Genomic DNA, 17,102 nt, shown 5'->3' with positions numbered 1-17,102 from the left:
CCAACCAAGGAGGAGCACACCAGGCTGGAATCAATTAATCAGCTGATCTCAGTCTTCAGCTGATAACTAATGATCCCTTGATGTTGATTGGTTGGCCTGGTGTGCTCCTCCTTGGTTGGAACAAAAACCTGCAGCCACACGGCCCTTTATGGAATAGTTTGGACATGCCTGTCCTATGAGGTTAGGTAATAACTTTTTACTCACTAAAACAGTGTTATTCACTTTAATAATGACTTCAAAAACACAAACAGGGACAACCCTTACACTCGTCTGAGATGTAGACTTGAGTAGGTTTGTTAGTAATCTGAGAAGTTAATCAGAACAAATAAAATCAGTCACAATTCTACACGTGTCACCTTCCTCCTTACAGCAAGAACTATCTTCTATCATTGGTAAAGTGAAACCAGTCATTGGTTGACTCACTAAGCGGCTCATAGTGAGATAATCACGGGCTAACATCTGAAACTTCCCAAAAACACTCTGTCATGGCACAGCAGGTAGCTTGCACTTTGGAACAGTAATGCTAAAAAACTGTTTGACATTGCACAACATATGAAATCACCTTTTTGACACATCTTAAATAGGTTCACTTGTGAGTTCCGTCTGAGGAGCAAAAATGTGTGAAAAAAAAACAAAAACAAAATTAACTGATGTAGAAATAAATAAAGAACAAAGCGAGAAGACACTTGCTGCTCAATGCTGCCAGGTTGCTTCTAATCTTCTGCAGAGACAAACTGAAAGAATGCACAATGATACACCAACTATGCACAACATTGAAAACTGATCAGTCCGCTTAAGTCCATTAAATCAGTACAGATGGGTGCTATTGTTACACTCTGTATCTTGTAACCTTGAATTCCTTGCTTTCTGACATCATGAAGTATGTCATGGACCTATTGGTCATTGAGTTGAAGAGCCAATGTGGATATAGAGTTGAATTCAAAGAGACAGAACCAAAGAAGTCCACGGTCGACCACTGTCAACCTCTCACCTCCACGCACTCCACCGCTCGTGGAGACCCCGCTCCCTTTGTCTTTAGGCAAGAGACTGGAATGCAGAAAGGGGGAGAACACACTAAAAGGAAAGGAAGGAAGGAGATGGGGCACTTTGAATGTGTGTGTGTGTGTGCATGTATTTGTGTGTCCAAGGAAAAATAAAACAAAGGCAGCATGAGAGGAACATGTGAATATCCAGAAAGTTATGAGCAGAAAAGAGAAAATGCAAATCTGCTAAGCAGAAGGCAGACAGAGAAAAAAAGAGGGAGAAAAAGGCCAAAAGAAAAGTACAAAACGGTGATAAAATAAGACAATAATAAAGCCAGGCTTCCAAAGCCAGAGATCAAAGCAACGATGAAGGTGGACAGAGCCATCCAAAAGGCATGCATGAAGAACAACACACATCCATACTGTTTGGCTTGCCGTCCGTCACTCCGCTCACGGCGTGCAGAGCAGCGCTGCTGCCGATGCTGCTGCAGACACAGTGAGGGTCGGGACTGACTGTGCTGTATGGTCAGGCCAGAGGCGGACTGGACCAGGCGTCAACTAGACAAGAAGAGATTTCATGACAAGAGACCTGTGTCATGTTGTTTCCTGGCCAGGTGATGGGACAACCTGGGGAGAGTGGGGAGGTCTGGGGGAGGAACGGGTCTCAGACAGGGACAAAGGAGAAAAAGAGGCGGGAGCATGGTAAATGTTCAGTGCCTCAGCGGCCCGTTGCTCTGGGTTACGGAGTCAGAGATGTTCAAGAAGGCAGAGCGCATCAGGTTGAAGGACTTTTCAGAGAGGGATGATATATCCTCTGACGTCATTCCCTTTGTCTCGATCTTTGGAAGGATCTTCAATCTGATGGTCCCTGCGGAGCCAGAAAAACTTCGCTGTCAGAAGTCTCGCGGAACATCAAGCAGCTTTTTGCACACAAAACACACATGAGGACAAAAAATGTGGGAAAATCGAGGATAATCAGGCGCCGTTACCTGATTTGAACTGCTTTTCTTTCCGTAGGTAGAAGTTGCTGTAGGAGGAAAAGACGACGGGTATGATGGGTACCTGAAAAACAACACAGGAAAGACGATCAAACACACTTCTGCAAATTTTCATCACTCTTAACTTTCGTGTTGAGAGCACAAATCTTAAGTAATCTGGCTCTTTACATTTGAGCATTTTCTTTCTCCAAAGCGAGCCAAAAGATGAGAAACAAACCGACAGAAATGCTCGACTAAACCAACATCACATTCTCTCTCTCACACACACAATCAGCGCCACGCTAGCTATCTCCATCTCCTCCACTGCTGCTAATAGAGGCCGAGTTGCTCTCTCGAGGCCCCCCGAGTGGCCCTTCAACACGACTGGCTGAGCCAAACGTGGCTCCCCCTGGGGGCTGTCCTGCTTCCACTCAATCTGGCCGGCTGGGTACAAATGGAAAGGCTGCGCTCTAACTCGGCAGAAGCAAACACGGAAAGATAGAAATAGTCTACGTTCACACAGGAATAGTCTCAAGTGTACAGCAAAGCCAACAGGGAAAACCAAAACACAAGATTGTATTCTGCAGAGCTCAAATGAAGTTATTCCGCTACCTCACGCCAACACGTGCGCAGCCATTCAAAATTGAAGACGTCTGTTTGTGCTATTTGTAGTAGAAAACATGACCGTGTTTGTTAATCAGGAGCAGCAGGTTTTTATTTTTGCAGCCTCTCGGCCTCCGTGCAGATCTGAAACAAACTGATATCAATCTTTAGCAGCTTGGGGTGAACTAAGTTGTAGTTTCTCGCCAGATCTCACTCAGCAATAATGCTTTTTTAATTCATTCCACCTGTCTGACCCGGAGTGTGTGCTACAAAACATCAGCTCATGAACAGAGACCTCCCACCTGCATGCACGCAGAGATAAAGCTCATAAACGCACACAGCTGAACCGACGGTTACTTTGGAGTCATTCTGTGGCGGGAGCTGCGCCCTCCCTCTTATCATTTGTTGTTAGGAGTTTCGGGAGAAGTTGCATCATACACAGAGAAGACCAAAACAAATATCACAATGAATGTTAAAACAGACCAAACTACTCTGATCTTTTCGAAGCATTCCTTGCCTGATTCAGTGTTGTATATGAATGTCATCATCTGTACATTGGCTAAGGTTAAATCATAATGTTGCCTCGTACCATCTAAGGTTGCTAGCTCCCCCGTGTGTCTAGAAACAGCACATTGCTGGCAACGTCACCCTTTTCTCTCTCGGTTAGGAGTCAAAAGCTGGCACAAGTCTGCTGGAACACAGCCAGTATCATCACAGGCCTTGTTGCCAGCAGGGTTAAGTGAATGAACATGATGAGCGTGTACGTTACAGTGCATGGAATATTGACTTAATTCTCATGTACGGATAGGACGTGGATAGCTTACACAGAGAAAAGAAAAAGAGGAAGGAAAGTGAATTTTAAGCACTGACTTGTGCCTGCACTGCCAGGTGGAAAGCTCCTTTTTTGAAGGGCAGCAGGTCGCCTCTCTGGTTTCGCGTTCCCTCGGGGAACACCCACAGACGAATCTGTGGAGGTCAAAGGACAAAAAAAGGCGATTTAATCCTCCCATGTCATCCCCGATGTGTCAAAAACCGTAACTTTGTGACAGATTAAGTGCGAAAGCAAAGAAAACCACAAATAACAAAGCATCAACTTACTCTGACTTCTGACTAAATTCAGTTCACCTTCTATCATCACTGATAAAACCGTATCCTACGCCGACAGATTACCTGGTCGTCCAACATGGTTTGGGCAGCGTCAGCCATGACACTTTTGGCATCGCTTGTCTTCTTGCGGTTGATAAAGACGATGCCACCCAGCCAGCAAATGAGACCCACTGTGCCGGCGTAGATCAACTCCTTCTTAGCAATCATGGTGCAGCGGTCTGGTAAGATCTCCATCAGACCTGAGGAACAGAGGATAAGAAGCTCACCCTTTAGTGTACAGTGTTTTATTTTTAACAATGTGTCAGTAAGAACCACTACTATTAACTAAAAGGTGCTGTGATACATTATTTCCAATTAAAGTCATTCATGAGTGAGTGAGTGCAGAATGTGACCATGAGCATGAGACATAAGACCCAATGAATGGATAAGATTAGTTTTCTAGCATGTAAATCACAAGTAGCAGCAAAACCAGGACATTAAAGTGCTTGGAGTTTGAAGCGAAGCCAAAATTTCTCACGTTACTCGAAAAATTCCTTAATAACAAATAAAAATCTAGGAACTCTGTTACTAAAACAGTGACCAGAAATAGTGCAGCAAACACAAGTAAACACTCTGATAAATGCAATTTCCCATTCACAGTTTATCATTTTAAAACTTTAAGGTTAATAAAAAGCTTAATTATTACTTCTGCAATTTCAGATGAATGTTAAGGAAATCTGTAGTTTTGTTCACATAGGCATCTAGCTTCTATGCTAACAGCCAGTTTGCTTGCTTTAATATCGCCATTCAAGCCTGAATTATATCATAATCGGTTTGTTTTTTAGTCATTTATTTTTCTAAATTTGAAGCATTTTCCACTGAAATGAAACGCTTGTCCGGGAAAAAATGAACAAGAATAAATGAGTGACATCTTGAAATATGGGGTCTCTCAGGGGTGTTGAAAGAAGTCTCTAACATATAAATTAGCAAACCAGATGACTAAATGCAACTTCCAGTTTGGGATGAGCTTTGGCCGTTCCATCTTATCTCTCTAAGGCCTTGTCAAAACCTGGATTTCATCATGTATAAAGTCTGCTGATGTAACGCATGTCACACTAGGGAAGAAATTGGACTTTATTGATGGGAGTTATCTCCATGAATAGCGATTGCATTGTGCAATCAGACACGTATGATTAACCTTTGCGCAAAGGCAGCTTGTGCTGAAGGCAGAGCAGCATAGGAAACAGCAGAGACAGTAGATGTGGTATACTAGAGTGGAAAATCATAAAAAATGACTTATTTATTGATCTATTTATATCATTTTTATTTTGGAAGTAGCATAACGTGACTACAATTAGCACTTCCTTATCGTATCACATGAGCTCTGGGATGAGCAGCTATTAATGGCTGGGTGTAGCAGTTGGCATGGCAACTTGGACGCCAAATCAGATTCATGCTGAGTTTTCTCCGTGCTAATTAGATGCCTAGCTCTGCCCCTGCTGTCACTATCCTGGCCTCGAGCCTGCCCTCATCACTCAGCGGCACTGAAAAACACTCTGCCTGACACTGATGGAGAGAAAACATACCTCTGCTAAATGAGCATCCTCAACACTTGGGACCAAGACGAAGGAGCTAAAAGACATGTCCGCACATGCAAAAGTCATAGACACCAAGAGACAACATGCTCTTAACTCAGACTACACACTTTAAATGGTACACTTATAATCAGCTTTTAATTCAGAGTGGGTCCTGTGAGGCCAGTGATGTGAGTTTTTTATTTTGCGGCAGGCATTGTTCAGTGTGTTCTTCTATGGCCGTCTGTGCCAAATCAAAACAAAGCATGTTAAAATAAATCTATGTGGTTGCACGGTGCTTTGCTGCAATTCATTCTCCACTTTGTAAAAACCCCTTTGTCACCACAAAGCTGGTGTAATCTTACATTTGTCCCAGTTATAGCAGGCTATTGTGACACTGCAGTCTGTCTTAGCAACCAAACCCAGGAAAGGTGGTTCTTCCTCGAATAAGGAGTTTAACGTTTGGATGTGTGATATTAAATTCTGGATGTGTAGGCACGGTGGCTGATCCAAACCAGACTGATCCAAACCAGAAATGTCGCGTTTTAATTCAGCAAAATTCGCAATTTGGTTATTCTCTTTTACATATTTTTTACACAATTCAGTCTTCAACCAAATGAGTATGAAATTTGACTGTGAATTTGACTCTGTATGTGTGTGTGTAGCATATCTTCTATCACATTTTAAAAGCTGCAAACATGTATTAATGCTTGTAAAGACATGAAAAATGTCAGAAATACAACTACAGTATTGCTGAAGAACAGACGCTTCCCTTCAAAAATGCTACCAGTCGACACTGATACTGCAACACAGCCGCAACTGAACCAGAGCACAGCCGGAAGGCGACGCCGATGGGACATGATGCAGCTGGATGCTGTGTACATTTGGCATAATGATCAGAGATCAGACTGAAGGTTGAACTTTCTCAACCGATGCAGGAAGTAAATCGCGCAGGGCCATTTTTTTTTTTAAATGATGGACTCTAATTATTGTCACATATAAACTGTGTTTTTCTGAATTAGCTGACTTCATGAGGACATAGTTTGAGTGGGAGCAGGTCAGGGGTGTGTGTCTGCGCCTATCAACTCTACAGTAAAATATTGTACATTCAGGTCATCACGCAGTTGTTAATTGTCAACAGCGTGAGGGGACGGTTTCCTGTGTCACAGTGTCAGTGAGCTCATCCAGGTCAGCAGTCAGTGCATTCTCAAAGCAGGATTCAGTATTTCCGCAGTCCGCGGCTGAGACCTTCATTAAAATCCTGCAGAATCCAAATAAGGGAGTATAGACATGCTCTGCGCAGCATCACGCTCACACAAGCTTGAGGTGGGATGTCAACATGCGGCAGAATAAAAGTTCAGCAGACTTCTTAAATTGACTGACAACTTAAAAACTTTCACTCTGTGACATCCAACATTCACATTTAAAGACACATTCTGCCTCCCCTTGTTTTCCCTGATAGCTTGAAAATGCAAACTGGCCTGGAAAGATTCACCAGATTTTCATGAAGCACAGGGCAGCAAAGACAGAATAATATTTAATTAATACCATTGAGCAGTAGCAGCTTGTCCAGGGAGTGGAGATTCAGGTATCCCACATGTATATTCAGGATTCAGAAATCCCGAATGTCAGTGTTTAACCAGCACAGCAGTACACTTCTTTCATCTGCGACTCCTGCATCTACTGCAGAGGACTGCCGCTCCTTCAACTACAATGTCCAAAAATCTCTATGAGTGTGCCACATCTGGTGTCGAATTGCTCAGGGTGAAGAGCTGAAAGTACACTTCAGTAAATCTGATCTCATTTGAGTTCATAACCACAAACAACAAAAATAAGTGGTGAGGAAAAGCAGCAATTTGCAGAAACATCCTGCATAATTATTAATATGAACCAACAAAATATTTTAGTCAGTGCAGAAAAATAGATGAGACTTGATGCGATTCTTAACCTCTCAACACTGTTTCAGCCTCACTTTAAAACTAAAATGAAATTAAATCATAATTATGCAGGAAAACATTTAACAGAAGTTCAGATGTTGGCAGCAATGTTGACTTGTGTAGAGCAATGAGGAGGCTGTAACGGTCCTCAAATGAATTCACTGTTTTTCCCTGAGTTTTGGCTGTTGAGTCCTCTTCTTCTGCAGTGTTTTAATGGCATCTGACTGGCAAATAAGGGCGCCAGCTGTTTATCTCGATGAACAAACTCCTAACAATCACATAATGGTAGTGGGTGGAAAAGTTGCATTTTCTTCTGCTGATTTTCTTGAAATTCAGTTAAATTTCAAATGAAATCTAGCTAATAATAAGGTCAACGTGAACAGAATACTGATGTTAACTCCCTGAAACTAAAGCTGACAGCCATCATAGTCATTGTTTCATTTCAGATCCAAATGCATCACTGTGCAAATGTGTATGGACTGCATGCAATCAAAGTTTTCTGCAGGTTGACGAGAGTCATTTGAGGGTGAAAATGTCAAAAATGTTTATCTTGATGCAGTGCAGTACCCACCCAAAACATCCAGGGAGCTCTGGTGGTTGGAGATGATGACATAGGGTCCCTCTGTCTGCAGATGCTCCCAGCCGCTCACGTCAAATCGAAGACCCAGGAAATACTTCACATGACGAACCATGAAGCGGATAATCCTGAGGGGAGAAAGGTTAATTACAGACCTGAATAAGTATAGGTTACTGTTCACAGGCATGTGAGCATACCATGTAGGCTGCATATTATTAACCAGAGCCCTACACTGAAAGGTTGGAAGTGGATGGTATTAAACCTGTTAAATACTCGGGATGCCAGCTCAGATATTTAAAAATGTGACCTAAATGAGACAAAATAGTCATGACTGTCGTAAAATACAAAAGATCTGGTAGATTAACCATGTACAACGTCCCCATTAGTGTTGTTTGTTTCTTGGTTGGTTAAATAACTGCCTGCGGTAAGAACAACGCTCCAATAAGCTTTGAGAAAGAAATGCTTACCATCTGCCTGTGTAGAGGAAAACATGAAATCAAAGGTATGACTTCCCAATGAAACTTCATGCTGCCAGTCTTGGGTCTCATATCAAATCAATACAATAATTTTTCTGGATCTATTCTAAATACTAATAAAAGTAGAGTGAAAATTCATAGTAGTGGAGGGGCAAGGCAGGATTTTGCTTCTTGTTTGGTCCATCTTCAGAAAGTGGGGTAAATGAAAATTTTATGCTTTTTTAAATATTTGGTCAAATAAAAATGTATTCAATTTTAACACTTTAATGATTAATATGCCAATTACTTCCTCAATTTATCATTATTTCCTAAAACATGGCAGAAAATAGAGGAAACGCCTGTAATAATTTAGAATGATAAATCATTTCTGAACACCTCAACCTGATGTCTTCAACTTTATTTCGTTGAGTTCAATTCAAAGCATCAAATCCTCACACCTGAGATGGAACCACTAAATAGTTGGTTAGGTCTCCATCGACACCTGAGAAAGAAGCTTGTTGCTAGATGACCAACTCTTAACCAGATAGTTGCTAACGTTACCATATGTGTGGTTTGAAGTTTAATGTCTATTTTCTGTGATTCTGACACAATGAGTGATACTTACAGGTTACACAGTCGTTTGATCTTATGCTAATATCAAGTTGCTTAATGAGGCCTCAAGTACTGTCCAAACCTGTTCAGGAATAAGTTAAATATTCTCAAACCTAATAAACATAAAAACACATTTTTGCATACTATCTATATCCTTTCTGTTCAGGTTTTATCTTTTGAGACCTATAAAAGTCGACCTTTGTAGAGACAAAGAAGATAACAGTTCCAAACTCAGTTAAGACACATCCAAGGTGAGCTCTTCCCTGGCTTGGAAAAGTTTCAATATGATACAAAGCAATCAGCTCCTGGGTGAGATTATCTGTGTCACGATCTGATCATGCAGGTTCACAGGCTTTCAAGTCCATTCCAGCACTCATATCCATGATATTTTCTCTCTGGTCCCTAAAACATGTTCATTCAATACAATTTCTAATCTCTGACACACTGAATATGGCTGCTGATGTGTAAGGCTGGAAAGAGAGCTTTGGTATTTTATGTCCAGGCCAATCCCACACTACAATTAGCTACTTAGCTCTCCTAGCCATTATCTGATTATCATTTCATCAGGACTAACCTCTTTTCCCTCTTGGAGCCAACGATAGAAGTATAACAGATATACATTATAAAATGTATGTTAAATTAAGGGCCGTTTGAACTGTGAGAAAGGGGGATTATGTAAATGAGGAGCGCTTCGCAAATCTGTGCTGAACCTTCGATTCACTTTATACTTGCAATCGGAGGGGGGGGTCACATGGCCTGCTGGCAAGAGCGCCTAACTTTCAGCCTACAGTTTTTTTTAAAAAAATCAGCTTTAACAAATTTTTTGTGTCCAGCAGGATGAACTGAGCTGAAAGATGGCTGAAGTAAGTCTAGTCAAGAGTTGTCAAACAGTGACGAGAAACATGGCACGCACAAGCTAACCTTTCATCCACGCTAGCCTCAGCACTGAAGGAGAAACAAACGTTCATCGAATATCAATACGTAAAATTTGAAGATCAGCTGGAGCATCAAAGCTACAGTTACAAAGAACCTACATTAAGTCCAAAATCTTAAAGCAGACCAGATAGGTTCAACCACACATCTGACAAAAATGGAAGGAAACTTTCAGGACAACAGATGTAGAAGGAATATGAGCTGAAAGACAGAGTCCGCACAGACAATATTCACATTATCAACCTCCCCGAAAAGGCAGAGTACAGCAATCCTTTGACTTTCTTTTTATCCACATGCAGAACAGTCCTAGATCTATTATCATCTGCCAATTTATTCTCTCATATACATTTTTGTGATATTTTGCCCAGCTCTCCCTCTGACCAGTGTCATTATTTCAGAGATCAAACTCAAAGGAGAGCTACACGATGGCTTGAAAAATAACGACTTCTGTGGACATTTCAGGACAACTTTTAGGGATTTTATTGTAGCTAATGATGGCACAGGGGATCACCCTCAGATCTTTTGTTGTGCAATCAAAGGATGCTTAAAAGATACAACTATTGCTTACACTTTTTACCTTTATCACACTAGACCAGGCAACATGACTGGTCTTGACAATAAGTCAATGCAAAAAACAAATCTGTTGACAGGGGGAAAAAAGGGGATGTAAGTGGTTAACTCTGAATATTTTTGACTGGTTAGGCATGTTAATTAGCATGCACACACAAACAGTGTGATGCATTCCAGTCCGAGGCCATCACCCAGTTGGTATGCCATATAATTGAGACCCGTAAGCAGCAATCAGTGTGGTGCAGAGTGAGGGATTCAAAGAACTGGTTTGGTACCTAGAGCCTGAGTATGTTATGTATGTGCCATTGAGAGCTACTGTGACTAAATGCATTGAAAAAAAAACTTTCAGGAGAAGGAGGATGAGCTAAAAGTCGAGCTCTGACCGCTGACACAAACGAAAGCTACAGCACGACTACCTGTCAGTGCATCAATGCTGACTGAGAGCACAGTTTCTGGCAAATAGTGATTTTTTTCCTGGGATAATCTGTTGAAGTTTGACATAATTAAGTCCTTCTGGTCATGTCTGCTGAAAATAATTCCAGAGTAAAATGTGAATATATCCGCTCTACACAATGCTTTTCCCCGCTGCTCCTCTGATGTCTGCCCTTTCTCTTGCTCCTTTCCAGATTCTGTGAATTAGGGGTTTATTTCAGCAGTGGGACACTAATGACAAACCAAGATGCTTTTGGTGAGTTTCATTTTGTTTCTGTTGAGTTTGAATGAAGTGTTTTATGATGATAAAATGATTGTTTTTGAAAATGGAGTCTGGTGGCTTTGACCAGAGTGATACAGCGTCTGTTTCTGTTTCTTACTCTTTAACAAAAAGGTACCTCTGTAGGGATACTTTCCAGAATGTCGTCAATTTCAAAAATGACTGCCCCCATCAGTCACTTAGACACAAAAACATGGGAAAACCCAGCTCCAGGACATTGAAATCTTCCAGGACACGACTGACTGGGAGATGCAGTCCAGCGTGGCCCTCAGAGTAACATTAACCAGTTAATTATCAGTTAATGGCTGTTGGGCTGCTGAAAGCAAAATAAACCAAACCTGACATCCCTACTTCCCACCATTGAGCAAGAAGATGATTCTTGATAAACCTCTTACTCTGATTCAGCTGAGAAAGACATTAGTTGTTATGAAGAGAAGAAAGTATCCAGGAAGGGATGGGATCCCCTCCAAGAGTTCTACATCACCTTTTAGGACAGCTGGGATTCTGCTTCTTATATTTTTAGTCATCATGCTTCACTGGTCTAACAGAGTTTCCTTCTTCAATTATTTGAATACAGCTTTAATTGCTGTAATACCCAAACCTAATAAGGACCCGACCAAGTGTAGCAATTACAGACCACAGTCTTAACACAAAAGGGAAAGTGTCCGCTCTGGTTTTGACCCCCCCCTATCAGGGACCACACACACAACAAAGTGTCCACTGCTCCATGTGATCAGGTCACTGCCTCTCCCTGTGTGAAACGTTCATCCAACACATTCAAATGTAATAATATAATCTACTCGGCAAGATTAGACAGCTCAACAAAATGAACTGAAATGTAGTGATCCTGGAACAAATATTTTCTTTGAACATGACTTTTTTGGGTGTCGCAGTAGCCTGATGATCTAGGCGCATACCACACAACTGCAATGTCTGAGGTTGGAGTCCAGCCAGGGGCATATTTCCTGTCTGTCTCTGATTTACTGACTGTCTTTGTGTGATAAATATTAAAAATAAGAATACTTGCACAAAAAAAAAACAAAAAACACATATCGACTACCATAGAAATGACTTAATGTTCATACTGTTACAAATCTGCACCTGCTTTTCATAGGTAAGAATTTTCCAATGCAAAACTGAACCGCCAATTTTGGATAACAAAATATCTATCTTTCCTGCATAGCACACTAAAACTGGCTTCTGCTACACCACCAACTTGAATGACCTTCACTCTCGGGGAAAACACCAGAGTCACTCCCCATCATCTGTCTCAGCCGCAGAAACACACTTCACAAAATACCTCAAGTCCCTTCCTTATCAGTGAATCATTTCCCTTCTTAAACTTCTCTTTTGCTGTCCTAATATGGCTTCTTTTCTCCCAGTCTGCTTGTAACATAGGGTCTATCATGATAGATTTTGCTTTTGTGTTTGTTATCTAGGAGTTAGAGACAGAGGTAAATACCTCAAAAGCTGCATGCTTATACATTGTAAATCATATATATCAAGCTTTGCCACGCAATGCATGCTGCAAGAATGTTGTAAATAATGGGCTCCATGTTTATTGACAGTGCACAACAGTGAATGTCACAATAATCAAACATTTCCTTCTTGATTTCCAATATTCTGTTCCAAAAGAAAGGAAGTTAAATGACCATGATTGGTGTGGCAAGTCTCTGTGGTTACATTCACTATAATTATTGGACTGAAAACAGCAAAGCAGCACATATTACATTATATTAGCCTTTATTTAACCCTGATGACAGAGCTTGTTATTTTTTACCCATTCACTTGAGGATCTAAAAACCAAAGAGCATTTACTGGACATAAACAGTAAATTTGTTATTTTAATTTGCCACTGTTCGGGTACATGAGTCCAGTTAATCTCAAATGAACAAATCACTCAAGGATTTTTTTATTAAAACACTTAAGTCTAGAAAGCTCTTGAACTCATCACTTGAGTTCATTATCTTGTCATTCTACCTGATGCAATCACCTCTCACTGATGGCTCACTTGAGGCTAAGCCTGCCTTGCACATACGTTATACATTTGATTTGTTTGCTATTGTAAAACCACCATAACCTTTAAACCAGAATATAGGCTTTGGGTTATCTTTCAATGTAACAGTACAGTGATAACACACTCTGTGTCTAGTGCAAAAGCAAGTGGTTATGCAATGACTCTGCCAGTGTTGCAGCAATTGTAAGATTGTTCAAGGGGAATGAAATGGCCTTGGTTGGATTCTTTTATGACCAATCCAATAAGCTTTTCCTATGGTTCATTATCAGTCTATAAATAAGCTCCATTCATACCTACAGGGCATAATGACATTTAAGCTGATCTGTTACCAGCATAGATAGATACCTGGCTGCTCATGGATAAAAGGTGAGCCTGACCTGTTATCCCTACAAATATTGCACAAAACCATCCACTTGTGCCAAAGCTAATTCACGTGTTGAGGGTCAGAGGTCATATTCAAGACAGGGACATGGTCACAAGATCAGAATGACCTAGCCGAGGATTAGTTCATTCAGAAAGAGGGGGGACAAAAAAAATTAGTAGTTTAAAACTATGTAGGCTTTAAAGGTCAGTCACCCAACAGTCTGAGTGACAACTGCTTAGTGAAACAGACAGCAACACTGGTAGTCTCCTGCTGATGTTAAAAGCCATTACACAGTATGGAACCTGAGCTCAAGCAATTGCGGGGACGGAAACTAAACCTGTGTCCTTATCTGTTGTCATGAGATCCTACCTGATAATTAAAGTTTGAGCTGTTGCCAAAAGTAGCCATTCACACAAGTGACAGGTAAAACTGTGTCTGTAGACGCAACAATAAATTGAAAACCAACAGGAGTGTTTTAGGAAATGCTAGCACAATATTAATGGTAACTTGAGTCCTATAGATGTGTCTGACTGTGGAGGCCTGTTCTGTCCCACCATAGTTTATTGTTACATTCATGTCCTCTAAGTCAGCTGTGAAGCAAACAGTCAACCCCAGAATTTAGGCCTTTGTGTACACGTCTGACAGCAAATGTGTGTGACGGACTGCTCTGTCCTTGATGAATCACTCTTTCTGCCAGAGCTGGCTAGCGAGTGAAATGTGCATCCAAGACTCTATTCACTCTCTGTGCAAGGTTTGACCCCGATTCACTCGCTTTGTCACAGTCAACAGGTCCAGATAACCTTTGAGTTGACAGAATGGTACACTGGTGCAACATGACACCAGCACCGTGGCTAACGTGACTGTGAAACAGTTATTCCTAGAGCACTGAGGCAGTAAGTTCAACTTTGTTACTGACAGGGCTGCTGTCAGGTCAAGGCCAAGTGAGGTTGCATTGAAGATGGGCATCATAACTATTCAGTAAGGTAACTCTAATCGGGGGGGAACTTGCCATCTGGCATCAAACTCTTCAATGTAATTACTGGAATGTAGTTATTTATGTCCAGCAATCCATCCTCAGCATCTAGTGGACACTGACACTAAAGGCGTACTACATTTCTATCCAGGTATCAGTTGACCTGGCCAGTGTGTGTGTCAAGTATAAAATGACATGTTTCTCCAGTGGTAAGGTCAAGGGGTCATTACCACAGAGCCATTGTCAGCGCTTTCAGTATTAGAAAGTTGTAGCTGTGTAAGTGCTGCTGTATTAGATGTCATTGAATTTGAAGTCGTTTTTAATATTCAGCCCCTAACATATATGTTAATATAGGTGGACAAGATATTAGAGCCACCTTTTAATATAACATTCAATACCATGATCACCCAACTCTGGCTTCAATAACTGAATCAATGCCTTATTCACTTTCAACAAACATGGATAAAGAAGAGATTCATGCAGGATTTACTGCAGGGCTGTTGAGCTGGATTGCATATTTACAGTGCACCTCAAACAGACACACTGACAACTGAGTGAATATAGCAGCACTGGTTTCAGATCCGTTATCAAAATTACTGAACTGATTTAGCAAGCGTAATTCCTGCCGTTTTATCAAAACAACAGCTCTGACACAGTAGCTAGCAAAACAATGATAGCCTTGTAATATACTTAGCTATGTACTCCCCTCATTAAAACTTATAATGTCAGGCATTTGACAGGATGGAGATGAAGCAGACATTCCTACGAGAAAACGTGATAACTATCGTCATGAAAGACGAATTGTTTTACCCACAGCGGGAATAGTCAGAACATGGCCCGAGTTCGTTCGCTAAACAGGAGCTTAACGTTAAACGTTAATGTTAGCATTCTTGTTTTCAGCTAACATTAACACGTTCCATCTGCCAATGTGTCAAGGGGCTAATGTTAGCGTGTGTGATTAATATGCATACTATATTTATTTGGTTTTTGCTTAGTTTTCCTTTTAAATGTCACATACATTGGTAGACTACAATCATCCTCAACGTTACAGTGCTCTTATGTTAACATAACACTTAGCTCGACTAAAAACGGTTATGTTGCTAGCAAGCGTAATCTGAATGTTAAATATCAACTATGGCTGCTACTAGCCTGCCAGCTAGCATGCTAACGTTGGCTAGCTGTCAGACGCCGCCGCGAGCGACATTTATTATGCAAACAAACTCACCTCATGTTTTCAACGTCTCTGCCCCCGCTTTTCAGTATACACAGAGGAATCGTAACCAGGGCCAAACACATCATCCAGGCGACATAAAAGCACTTTTTGAAATAAAAAACAAACGTGCTGCTGGTCCACATCAGGAGCGGGATCAGCAGCAGGGGTATCATCCACAGAACATCCATAGCGACCCACCACAGAAACTCACTGCCAGCGATAACACACGCGGTGGGGATGAGGAAGCCGCTAAAACGCTGCCCAGCTAACGACACGGTGCAAGAGCGAAGGGAGGCACCGCGACCGTGACGAACATTACACAGCTCCAAGTACTCCGTTAGGGTACACTAGCGATAGCAGTGCTTGTCCCTGTCTTCCCAAAACGAACTGTAACGTTGCTCATCTGTTGCTAAATGGCATCATGAGGTGGAGTCAAGTCGTCATCGGTTGTGATTTTTTTCTATTTCCGGTTGCTCAGACACTATGTCTGATGTCACAAGCAACAAACTAACTAATCTGTCAGTACATAATTATTTTAAAACCTATATGGGAGCATAAACTGTCAACGCATTAGTTTCACACATTTGTATCCACAGTCATAACTCTTGTAGGATATTTAATCTAAATTCCAAACATACAAATTTCAGTTTGCTATAATAAACACATGTGGATTCACTCCCTCCACAGGGCTGTCCTTAGAATGAGACCAGTTTGACAGCCGATTACAGAGCAACACATGTAATTGGATTAGCAGTGATAATCCAATCCTTGGCTATAATCTGACACTGTCCCGTAGCCTTGACTATGAAGTTTCACTCAAATCGAAGAGCTCTACTTGACATGATTTGGAAGATTAGGATCAATCAGTTGCTAATCCTGATTTAATATGTGCAATGAGCCTAATCATCGACAGACCCTGAATTTGGCATCAGTCTTCCAATTCAGAAGCAAAAATTAGTGTAATTTGCACTTTAAGAAAAGAATAATAATGAGTAAGTGTGAGGATGCGAAAAATTGTGTGATGGAGAATAGAAATCTCAGACTCAAAACAAGGTTTCTAGATTGCTCTTGATTATTTTATCTATTCAAATGAATATAAGAGCTTCTTTGTTGGTTTTTCTATGTATGGGTTGGAATACAGAACAATGCTTTGTATTGATCCAGGATTATAATGGTAACAATGGGAGAAAATATGACCATGAGACTTTTCTTAAAGACTGGAAATAATACTGCAGCTGCAACATTGCACTCTGTAGCATCAATACACTCATTCAGTTTAAGAACACAGTATATAAAATATGTTGGTAGACTCAATTCAGGACTGTTATTTATATTCTGTGGCAACGTGGAGCTATTTGTTAGATTTACTGGTGAACATGCTTTTTTCCCAATTAAAAAGTTGTTTTTAGTCAAGTTAAAGGTTGTGGCAGTGGATCCATAAAACTTAAATGATTTAACTGGCTTCACATTCCACACATGCAATAACCTTCCTCCAGAAGTCAAATCTTGCCCACCC

The 17,102-nt window shown here is 41.0% G+C and overlaps 1 protein-coding gene across 1 annotated transcript; it reads right to left on the bottom strand.

Annotated features, from left to right (window-relative positions):
* Positions 1-177: 177 nt before the first annotated feature.
* On the bottom strand, positions 178-15,979 carry agpat2 (1-acylglycerol-3-phosphate O-acyltransferase 2 (lysophosphatidic acid acyltransferase, beta)). Its single transcript, XM_041960187.1, has 6 exons — positions 15,599-15,979; positions 7,732-7,865; positions 3,734-3,909; positions 3,434-3,529; positions 1,973-2,045; positions 178-1,851 (listed from the first exon to the last, which is right to left on the bottom strand). The coding sequence occupies exons 1-6, from the start codon at positions 15,772-15,774 to the stop codon at positions 1,694-1,696; spliced, it is 813 nt and encodes a 270-aa protein (XP_041816121.1). The 5' UTR covers positions 15,775-15,979; the 3' UTR covers positions 178-1,693.
* Between the last annotated feature and the right edge of the window lie 1,123 nt (positions 15,980-17,102).

The sequence above is a fragment of the Chelmon rostratus genome, chromosome 19, assembly GCF_017976325.1.
Source record: "Chelmon rostratus isolate fCheRos1 chromosome 19, fCheRos1.pri, whole genome shotgun sequence".
Taxonomy (NCBI): Eukaryota; Metazoa; Chordata; class Actinopteri; order Chaetodontiformes; family Chaetodontidae; genus Chelmon; species Chelmon rostratus.
The sequence above is the reverse complement of the archived record's forward strand: the minus strand, read 5'-3'. Positions and strand labels throughout refer to the sequence as shown.

Excerpts from the sequence above, each read along its gene's own strand:
- agpat2 (XM_041960187.1), bottom strand. The coding sequence starts at position 15,774 with ATGGATGTTCTGTGGATGATACCCCTGCTGCTGATCCCGCTCCTGATG. Across the intron at positions 3,910-7,731 it reads GAGCTCCCTGGATGTTTTGG|GTCTGATGGAGATCTTACCA; the intron begins GTGGGTACTGCA and ends TCTGTTCCTCAG. Across the intron at positions 1,852-1,972 it reads AGAAAAGCAGTTCAAATCAG|GGACCATCAGATTGAAGATC; the intron begins GTAACGGCGCCT and ends CTGGCTCCGCAG.